An 11,529-nucleotide genomic window follows, 5' to 3' on the forward strand; every position below is an offset into this window, starting at 1 on the left:
GGTTAGGTTAATCAATTGATTAAGAGCAATCGAATGCAACTTCAAATAATTATGATTAAATGCATAATAATGAGTTCTAATTCTAAGTGTTTTGATTACTTATAATGCATTTAAGCTTTGTTGGAACAGAAGTTTCAGTTTAGCATCACTCTGAGGAAGAAATGATATTCGGAAAAATATAAAAGTATGTAAGATTTTTCAATTATTAATGATAATTTATTTCTTGAAGTGCTTCGATTATCGGCCTTTGTTATATTTGTTTTGAGATAGAGGTTATAACATAACAAAAAAGTTTTTCAGATTTGTGACCTTTAAAACGATTGTTTGACGAGATATGCTATAACTATTTCTTGCAGTTGTATGTTAATACGTTAAGTAAGCAATTAAATAATACGGCTGAGCTGGTAACGCTGGGAGAAGACAATAGAATTGAAGCAGTTCCTCCATTGTAAATTTGCTTCCAAACTAACGCGTTATTTAATATTGCATATTGGAATAAGCAAACAATATTAAATAACGTGCTAGTTTGGAAGCAAACTAACAATGGAGGAACTAAGTGGCATATTTGACATGTAGAAAGAAGAATGTTTAAGAAGAATATATTAAAATACATTCTCATTCAAACACAATTTATTCCATATATAAGTTTTATTTTTAATTATTACTTTATCAAGCACAAATGTGCTGCAATAGCACTTTCTAAAAGAGAGGTTTAGATTTTTACATAACCGATTACAATTACTAGATTATATATTTCATTGTTATTATACATTGTTATTACAGACTAATTTATATAGTTATATTTATTACTATATTCTTGAGATATGTTTCTTTGTCAAGCATTATCATTTGCAGAATTTCCCTACTGATAACCAGATTATTAGTGTAGCCGTTTTTGCTAATATGCTTAAATTGCGGTTACTTTCCTTAAAAATTGAGTAAATGATATTAAAAATCTAGAACATATGATATTCAAAATCTAGAACATATGATATAGCAACTAGAAAACGACTGCAAAATATTTAATACAAATGTAAATAATGATATTTAGAAGGGAAGGCCAGCAAGCCGGTTGAGAAAAATTATTCTATAAACGTGAAGAGGTAAAGCTTGTACGTGAACATAAGTATTTTGAAGTGCTAACAACATTAGACATAATCTTTTCGAAACACATCAATGTAAGAAATTCCGTTGGAAAAATATTTATAAAAATATAAGCTTAAGATGAGGTAACGAAACCATCTCCTTGAAAATTAAATGGAATATTTTCCTGGAAGTATGCAGATTAATCCAAGTTTACGTAGCAGAAGTCTTAAGTTTTGTGTGATATGAAGATGTGAACATTTTATATAAATATTTTGTTAAACAAACACATAAGTCCCCTGAGTGCACATTAAATTATGTTTTTCCACTGGAAACAGCTCTAAAAGAGGACCTAGAAGCGAATAACTAAACATCTACAGTATATCAGGGAAGCACTATTCGTATATAATAACAAACGACAATTTCAGCAACTTACTATAAAAATAATAAGTTAAAATATTTACTCGTATAACAAACTATTAAATCAAATAAATTTTTTTTTGATATGTTTTGGACAAATGGTATATCAAAAGTATTATATCCTAGTAAAATAATCCATTTAATAACTCGTAGAGACGAACTGATAACGCTTAAAAGTGTAAAAAATATTAAATGTTTCCTAAACTTGGGGGTCATAGTATGGCCTCTAAACATTCCTTAATTAGTTTAAAATTTTATACTTCGTACTTTCCTAGGTATTCCAACAATATTAAGGAGTGGTGACCAAAATCTGAAAATATTCTTCACTAACTACTCGGGCGGTTATCCAGTTATCAATACTATTTGTGAAATGGAAATAAGCAATCAATATTAAGTAATGCTTTAGTTTGGAAGGAAACTAACAATGAAGGAATTACGAGGACTATTCGAAATGTAGAAAGAAGAATGCTGAAGAAGAATATATTAAAATACATTTTTTTTTACATTCTCATTCAAACACATTTTAATCCATATATAAGTTTTACTTTTAATTATTGACGGTCATCTAGATAACTGTTTCATGAATATTGCACTAAGAAAGGAATCCTTTATTGGCATCTCATTGTTGACTGACATGAACATTAAGCAACTCAATGTTTTTCGCTGATCGGTCTCTCAAGCTACATAATCCTTAAGTTATAATTTGCAAAAGGTGGAAGTATTTCGATATTGCTTCTGTCTACGCCTAAAAGAAAATATCAGTTTAGCGCATTTTAACCAAATCACACACAAATAGATTTTATGACGGTCAATATACGAAATGTGCTCCGAAGTCAATAGTGAGATCAATAGTGAGATCATCTATTTTTAATTATACAAGAAAATAAATCGATGTTTCGAATTTTATTTTGAAAGAAATGAAATGAATTAAAATTTATGAGCAATATATACTGGCAGCTGCAAAATCAATATTCTGCTTAAGTCATGATTTTAGACAATGCCTTTAATATAATATTTTGATTTGCTCTAGAATGTTAAACATAACCGAGTCTTTTCACATTTTGAAAACGACATTTTAATAACCATGAAGGCATACTCAAGTTAATGTCCATTGACTTTTTGACATTAGTATAGCTGTTATTGGGTTTGTAATCGGTATAGTTGTACATTTCCCAATGGTTTCAACTTGAATTGCTTATAAGGATAACGCATTCTTATTAATTTGTAAATAATATAAAATTAATGGTAATGCATGTGTTTTACTGTTAAATTATTATTCTTTTAATTGAAAAATAGGTTACAATATCAAAATCAATCCGAAACATTTTTCTCGTCTCAACCTATTCGATGCGTCGCACAAAATGCAACAATTTTCGACATTGACGTAGACACAATTTGCATTTTAATTAATAGCACTCATACGTCATGTGTGCCACATTTTATTTCCAGCTGTGCTTTTGAGTTGTACGTAAAATTATTAATGCCTATTGAGGTAGAAGGATGAATATGAAACAATAGGAATAATTGTTAGAAACCCGTTCCATATAAAAGCCAATGTTCCCATAATATTAATGTCGTATCAAGTTATGCTCGTATTCGCATTTTGAGCTAAGCAATTCGTTTCAGGGCAGCTGATAAATTAAAAGTCAGAATTTAAATTTCGACATTACCATTTAGTCATATTTAACCACGCATCAAGTCGTTTAATACTTTTCCGTAATTTTGTGACTGCATTGTAGGTGCTCTCCATTCGAGTAGTAGGTGCACATAGACATACTTACCCGTATCTACCTGGGCAACGGGTCTACGTGCGCAGACAGCTAATGCTTTAAGTACCAGGAAAGCATATAAAAAAAAGATTACTTTATTTATAAAGGAAAATGTATAATATATAAATGATTACGCCCATAGACATACTCGTATTAACTGCTCCTTGTATTTATGACCTTTTCACTTGCACTTGTATGTGGTCCATTACTGCGCCGCCAATATTTCCTTTTTATTTTCGTATTTGTTTAACAAAATGCCTTGGCTTAGACATGGGGTCGTGAAATAAAAAGTTTAAGTCATAAATTTACACAAAATTATTGTTGTGCGTGGCATTGCCAACAGTTTTTATTTTTTATTTTTATTTTTATTTTCATTTTTTACATTGACAATGCTCTGATTTTTGTTGTTTCGTATTTACGTGCGTAAAATTTTAAAATAACTGCTCGAAGGTATTTTCCGTAACCACGGAAATGTGCAAAAATAATAAAAATACCGAATATACACTAAAAATACATTTTATGGTATCATTCAGCGATTTTCATCAAATAGGCTTACACTTATTATGAAGCATTCTGTTTACAATTTTAAATAAATACTTATCGATTATATTATGGTTTTAAATTGATAATAGCAGAATATTGCAATAAATAAAAAAAAAATTTTTTTTTTGAGGTAATAATTTAATTATAAAAATATTTTTACACCATTAAGTGCTTGACACAAATTTTTAACGATAAAATTTGTATATTAAGTATTTATTAATGAAAATATCACACAATGGAGACCGTGTTAACGTTATCGTATTATGAAGGATTGCAAGTAATTATTATGTACCCAGTCGGTTCAATAAGCTTGCAGAGCACCATCTATTTATCAATACTGGAATTAACCATTTTAATATATGATTTCTCATAAAATTACAACAAAATTTTTATTATGATTTGCTATTCATTCCAATAAAGTATCAAGAAATTTAAATGCTTATAATTATTAGTTGGTTCAAAATGTTAGCGGAGCACCATCTATTTATCAGTACTCGAACTAAAACTTCAAAACCATTTTAATATATGATTTCTCATAAGATCACAACAAAATTTTCATCATGATTTGCTATTCATTCCAATAAAATATCAACAAATTTAAATGCTTATTATTATTAGTCGGTTCAAAAAGTTAGCGGAGCACCATCTATTTTTCAGTACTCGAACTAAAACTTCAACACCATTTTAATATGTGATTTCTCATAAGATTACAACAAAATTTTTATCATGATGTGCTATTCATGCCAATAAAGTATCAAGAAATTTAAATGCTTATTATTATTGGTCAGTACAAAAAATTTGCGGAGCACCATCTGTCATCTGGTATCAGTACGGGTGTAGAGTGCTATGTAGAGTGTCATAGGCTCGTCAATATTGGTTGCATTGAGCTTTGACGAAAATATATGTTATGCGGAGTTTCACGGAAATTGTAATAAATTGCTACTAAAAGATATAAATATTAACATTTATTACTGAGCCACACTGCTTTGTCTAAGTAACAAGGCACATATAGCCTCGGCTCTCATGCTCAAATTTGAATCGACATATTATTTTTTCCTGACTTTTAATTTTATAATATGCATTGAAAACAACAACAATTGACCTTATGACCTTATGACGAGCTTATGACACTCTACATAATATGACACTATCAAAGCTAAAATTTTAATATTATTTCTGTATTAACCATACGAAGCCCACTTAAAAATTTTAATTTGATCTCTCAACTCATTTTTTTTACAAAAGAATTTGAAGTTAATTTGTTGGTTTATAATTTATTTACAATATATATCTCAGTGTATTTTTAAACACTGGAAAAAGATTAAACGCTGCTTACGAACATTGTGATTGTATTAGGTAAGTCTAAACACCCAAAACAATGGGTACGTTATTTAATTCTTTTAAAGTCATATAACGAAAGAATCAGTTGTAACAGTAATGAACTACAACAACAAAAAAATTTTATTTTTATTAAATTACATTTTTTGACCGACCATACAGCTGTTTCAAGCATTGATTAATACTCATCAAGAGCGCTCTTTGGAAACATATTGTGGTTATATTAGTAGATGTAATTGTCATCAATTAGAGCATATTTCATGTGCCTACAACATTTCTTTGCCACAACTATTGCGGTCTAATAGATCAATATAGTGGTTCAACATGGGTTCAAAGATTTAAGCATCTAACTGAGATAATGTGGTGCCACAACGGACTAATTTAACCTAGGTGTATTGACTATTAACTTATGCACTTGATATCTAGCTTGTATAATTATTGAACTGTGATAAAGGGTTATAATTTGAGTAGTTTAATTAAAAGCCGTCGTATATAAACCATTATACATGTAAAGAAAATCTTAAAACTGTAAAAAGACCAGAAATCATATTAAAAATATTGGATCTAGTTTTGGTGGACTGTTAAGTAATTAAAAAAGATTTAGTAGCAGTTCCAAACTTTTGATTATATATAATGAGCAAAACATAATGTCAGGTATTGGGTTTTCAAAACATGTATCCATTATATGATTCTCATTCTGCAACTTTGGAACAATAATTACATATGAAAGCTATACTCTTAATAACATCAACAGCATTTTAAAAGAAATAGGAAAGTTTTGCGTATATACCATTTAACTCTTATAGGGGTCTATCCTCACAACCCTGCATCAGAAGTAGAGACTAACGAATGATTTGTACCCAAATATACGGCTAGAAAACGTGTTCATATCTAGAAACCGCCCATATTCAACAAACAAAAGACAAAAGCTTTCGTAAGGAAGTCTGTCTTTTCAAGATCTTTGCGAAACGATAAATATAATAGTTAAAATTTGAGAGGTCGTTGTTATATGTATTCTCTTATTTGGCTTCTTTTAACTTCCAATTTATCTCATGTTTAAATTGATGTTTTTGGAAAAAACTATTTTCATAAAAGGAAGAGCTTTAAATGTTTCGCAAAACAAAAACAAAATTGATATGCGTAAAATCAAAAATCGCTGGAACATATAATATCCATGTATTGAGGGATTTTTGGATCATATGTGTTTAGATTTAGCTTTTTCTGATGCCCGGCTTATCTTACGTTTAAAAAGATGTTTATGAGGGAAATAAGAAAAAGAACGGAGTTGATGTTTATAAATGGAAGGGTTGTTAGAACATATGTGTTTAAGTTTAGATTTTCTGATTTCCGCACGCTTATTTCTTCCTTTCTTTTCTCACACTTAACAAGAAATTGTTTTCAAACAAGATATCGTCCAATGAAAAAAGAAACACCTATTACTGTTTCGTAAAAGAACAACAAAACAAAGTACTTTCTGTCAACAAACAAATCTCCTGAGCGTCTTGGGACCTACGTCACTGTTGACAATTATAAGTTCGAAGTTGTGAAAGACTTTGTTTATTTAGGAACCAGCTTAAACACCAAAAATGACATCAGCCTAGAGATTCAATGAAGAATTACTCTAGCCAACAAATGTTACTTCGGGCTAAGTAAGCAATTGATAAATAAAGCCCTCTCTCGACAAACAAAAATCACGCTCTATAAATCCCTTATCATGCCTGTCCTGCTGTATGGTGCAGAAGCTTTGACAATTACCAATAGTGATGAGAAGGCGTTAGGAGCATTCGAGAGAAAAACTCTTCGAAAGATGTATGGTCCCTTACGCGTTGGCGACGAGTGTCGAATTAGATGGAACGATGAGCTGTATGAGCTATACCGCGACATTGACATAGTTAAGCGCATAAAAATTCAGCGGCTACGCTGGCTTGGTCATGTCGTGCGAATGGAAGAAAGTGCTCCAGCTAGAAAGGTATTTGATTCGGTACCCGCAGGTGGAAAACGCGGAAGAGGACGTCCGCATCTGCGGTGGAAGGACCAGGTGACCAACGATTTGGGGGCGCTCGGTACTACCAATTGGCGTCAGAAAGCAACTAATCAGGCTGACTGGCGGAGGCTACTCGACGCGGCCAAGGACGAAGTAAGTAAGTAAAAGAACAACAGAGATGTTATTCAAATATTGCTGAATCTTTAAATTATATATGCTGAAATTGAGAAAGATTATATTAAAAAATAATGATTTACGCAAACTGTTTTTGAGGATTTGGTCACTTCCGCTAAACAAACGCATTGATTAAACTAATCTATATAAATATATATAAATGGAAACCTTCAATACTGCTTAGAAATAGAAATAGAAATAAACAGGGTACTAGCTCCCACTGGAGCAGAGCACTGCGACCAGATTGATCTTTTGTGCCGTAACTGACCCTAATTGAACAGAAGACATTCCGCTTTCCGAATGAAGGCCAGAATGTCGTCCGTTGAGGACCTCCTAATGTCAGAAGGAGAGAGCAGCTCTCCTCCCAGTGATTTCCTCCTTGCCCAGATCAAGGCTGGGCTCAATACTGCTTATAAAAATTGAAATTTTATTGTTATAAAAGTTGGTTTTTATATTAATGTACTTACAACTGAATTTTGAAAATGTTTGCCTCCGTAGTTTTAATAATGGGTTTCATTTTTTTTTTGCTTTAGTTAAGTAGGAAAACTCAAAAAAAAAAAAAAATTAATAGAAAAAGTGCGGCTCATAGAACTAATTAAGCCCAGTAGCGCCCTTTAATGTGTTTTTAATGTTCGCAGTAATATTTGCATGGCAAAATGCCTAAAATATGCAAAAATTCTCTTGGAACCAGCAAAGCGCAAACACTGAAGAATCATTGAGATTTTTGCTGAAAATTCTCGGAGCGAGATAAATTTATATTATTATGAGGAAAAAATTCAAATAGCAAATGTTTGTTTTAGGCGAAATGTGTGCGTGTTTTGAATACTTAAAATAATAAAAACGAAAAGTCAAGAATTCATAAAAGTAAATAAACATGTACACATATGGGCACTGAAACACACTTCTTCCTGTTAGGTCCTTTGGAGGTTGCCAAATTTTTTTGCTTTTAAGCCAACGCAGCTCCCAACTTAAAGTTCATCCGCACGAAGTTGAATTTAATTTCGCATTTTCCCATTCATCCATAATTCAACTTCTTAATTTACGTGTTCCTATTTGGTTCTCTCCCACACATTTTTTGTAGGCCAACCAAAAATAATCACGTTGTGGTCTCATTTGCCTAATTTATTAAAAGTAAAGTTCGAACTGGCAATCGTATTGGAAACAATTTTCATTTTCATTTCCATTTTCATTTCTATTCCTTTTTTGTTTTGGTTTTCACATTTAAACTTTTTCACAATCGAATACGAAAACAAATTAGAAAAAATCGAGAAGAATCAGAATAAAATCAGTAAAAAATCGGGCAGTTTAATTAGTTTAAATGGCAAAATTTTTCCACTTGACATGATTGCAAAGTAAACAAATTAACAAATTGGAAAACAAATTGCAAAGTCTGGTTATCCTGCAAATGGCTCTTCTCCTTTTCTCTTCTGCATGTCGATAATTTAGGCCCACTAACAACGACAATTTCCTCGCTTTTTTTTATTGTGCCAATAACTGCTGTTAGAGAAGATATTGGTGGTGAAAAGCATTTAGTTACGTTCCCAATACTAAATTAAATAATATTTAATACTTATTTAGCTCAGATTAAGTACCACAAAGTTAAGTACCTGATGAGAAATCTTCATCACTATATTTAATATATTATTGCAAAAAAATTTAGCTAAAAATGTTTGGTGTCTGCAAATTCTTTTTGACCGAAAGCAAGTCATCGGTTTATAAACATTGAATATTATTTCTGGAGATCAAGGTTCATAATGTATCCTCTATAGTTTCTCATGAGCATCATCTGATGCTAGAAGAAAATGTCTACACTAAACTAAACCAAGCGGACTAAGACAGGAATTCCATTACCGATCAAGGTAGCTCGGACTAATCATGTATGCTTGCTAAAACTTTACTGATTCGCGTATCTACTAGAAATAGTAATTTTGTCAATTCCAGAGCTAAATCGGATAACATCTCGATAGTAACGGACCCTTTATGAAAGGACCAGCAAAATCTTGCAAATTCAGCTCTCTTTTGGAACCCTATCGGAACAGAAGGGCAGAAATTGCACTAGAACTACGTTGAGAGATACTCTATTAAAAATAATAAAACATCGATTAATACATTAAGATATCTAGCTAAAGATAGTCTAAATTGGAAACAACTAGTAGTTAGGTTAAGTTCTCATTCTTATGATATATGATCATATACGCTTAGGAACATGCCAAATCATAATAAAAATAAATATTATTTTTAATTAATAATTATTTTTGTCATATGACAAGAAAGCTACACTATTCACAAAAGGGGGAAATAGCAAGAAAAGTTTCATTTCATTTAACCTTAAACTATAATTGGAATATCATTGACTTTTGACATATATAGTGCATAGCATAACTAATATCATTAAAGAGTAAAATAAATTTTACTTTAGAGTCCCCATCTAAGTGTCGAGCCTTCAACTTTTTAACCCATTTGGGCGTTATGAAGTTGAAGCAGTAATTATCAGAAATTGGGACTCAGTTATGCCGTTTGCTCCATTGTAGTATAAATATTGTTTTCTCAATAAACTTCCATATTTTTAAAACGTAGTTAGCATTAATTTTTAATCCACTTTGAATAACTAAAAATTTTTTTTATACATCATAGTCAAAATTCATTTTCATTGAAGTCGTAATACAAATTTGTTTCTTAAAAAATTAATAAAAAAAACTGAAGGGTCAAATAATGGATGTGAAAAATATGATAATAGAAGCATTACAAATAATAGGAAAGCCAGCAAGTCCTCAACAGATAGCATATAAAATAAGAAACACCACGGGAAGGAAGTACAATATAGTGTTTCCTCAAGTTAAAGAATACCTTACTGAATACATAGATGAAGATTTTGTAGAAGTACATAAGGATAATAAGTATTTCTATAGCCCAAAAACTATTGCCGAAACAAGCTGTAAACTAACATCTGAAAAAACTGGAAGAAAAAAGAAAAAGAAAAAAAAGATGACACTAAAGGATTACATAGTAAGTACTACAACATCAAATTTTTTGAAATTCATTTTTTTTTGTTTGATCAAGTGTGCTGTCGAGGCTTTCGACAATAGAAATGATTCATCAAATACTGAATTTACTGAATCAAGTGAGCTGGGCGTGATTGAAGTAACAGATTATGCTTTATTAATAAATTGTTTAATAAAAGATCGAATTTTTATAGAATGCTCGTGATGCGGAAAAAGTTAAAAAATGCGCACCTGATATCACTGATTTTGACAGTGTTAAGGCTGAGACAGCTGGGGCCAGTCTGAACTCAACTGAGATGATTCAGATTGCTCGTGATGTTTATTTAGGTGCAGAGCAAGTCAAAAAAAGCGCACCTGATATCACTGATGTCGACAGTGTTAAGGCTGAGACAGCTGGGGCCAGTCTGAACTCAACTGAGATAATGCGAGATGCTTCTAATGCAGCAACTGAATTATGTTTGCGTGATGATGAGGATTGTGCCATATGCAATGAAAAATCTGATGCCCCTGATGATAAAAATTAGGCTTTTCGAAACGCAAAATGCAAAATGTTTTGAGACAAAATTTAATATGTTCCGCCCTAGAATTATTATTTGGACAACACTTGTTGGTGCTTGTATGAAACCCAACTAAACGAAAAAATTTATGCGTAAATTTATGCTAAAATGTATTTTAGAAAATGTAGTTAGACCTGCTAAAATCAAAAAGAAACTAGTCGTGATTATGATAAAAAAATTTTAAATAAATAATTTATTTGATATATGTAAAATCATAATTATTTTTCCATTGAAGTCCTTTGCATTACAGTTAATGTTCATATAAATCGTAAACATTTCCTTTGAATATTCGTGAATACATTAAGATATGTCCTGATTGCGTAAAAAAAAAATATTTAACAAAATACTATAAATATAAATTCTATAAACCAAAATACTCTTAGTATGAAAAAGTTGGCTTTGTATCGAAATGGCACATTTATTGATATTTGATTTTAATCAAAAGCTACAAATGTCCGAGGGACTTAGGAAGATAGGAGCGTTAAAATGACGGTTGTAAACATTTTGTAAACTTACAATGATTAGAAAAACAAAATAATTTATTGTATAACAAAACTTTCATTCATTTATTTCAAATTTATTTAAATAAATTCGCTATTAAAGACAAGCGGGAAAAATGTAAATTGTGAGAGATCTTTTTTTTTTTGGTGAATACAATT

The 11,529-nt window shown here is 30.9% G+C and overlaps 1 protein-coding gene across 1 annotated transcript; it reads left to right on the forward strand.

Annotated features, from left to right (window-relative positions):
- The first annotated feature begins 9,972 nt into the window (after window positions 1-9,972).
- LOC119689999 lies at window positions 9,973-11,034 on the forward strand. Its single transcript, XM_038104964.1, has 3 exons — window positions 9,973-10,317; window positions 10,372-10,452; window positions 10,508-11,034. Exons 1-3 carry the CDS (start codon window positions 10,024-10,026, stop codon window positions 10,835-10,837), a joined length of 705 nt encoding a protein of 234 aa, XP_037960892.1. The 5' UTR covers window positions 9,973-10,023; the 3' UTR covers window positions 10,838-11,034.
- The last annotated feature ends 495 nt before the right edge of the window (window positions 11,035-11,529 follow it).

Source organism: Teleopsis dalmanni, chromosome X (assembly GCF_002237135.1).
Source record: "Teleopsis dalmanni isolate 2A chromosome X, ASM223713v2, whole genome shotgun sequence".
In the NCBI taxonomy this organism is placed as follows: Eukaryota; Metazoa; Arthropoda; class Insecta; order Diptera; family Diopsidae; genus Teleopsis; species Teleopsis dalmanni.

Coding starts and splice junctions, on each gene's coding strand:
- LOC119689999 (XM_038104964.1), top strand. CDS start 10,024: ATGGATGTGAAAAATATGATAATAGAAGCATTACAAATAATAGGAAAG. Junction 10,318..10,371: donor TGACACTAAAGGATTACATA/GTAAGTACTACA, acceptor TGTTTGATCAAG/TGTGCTGTCGAGGCTTTCGA. Junction 10,453..10,507: donor GTGAGCTGGGCGTGATTGAA/GTAACAGATTAT, acceptor GAATTTTTATAG/AATGCTCGTGATGCGGAAAA.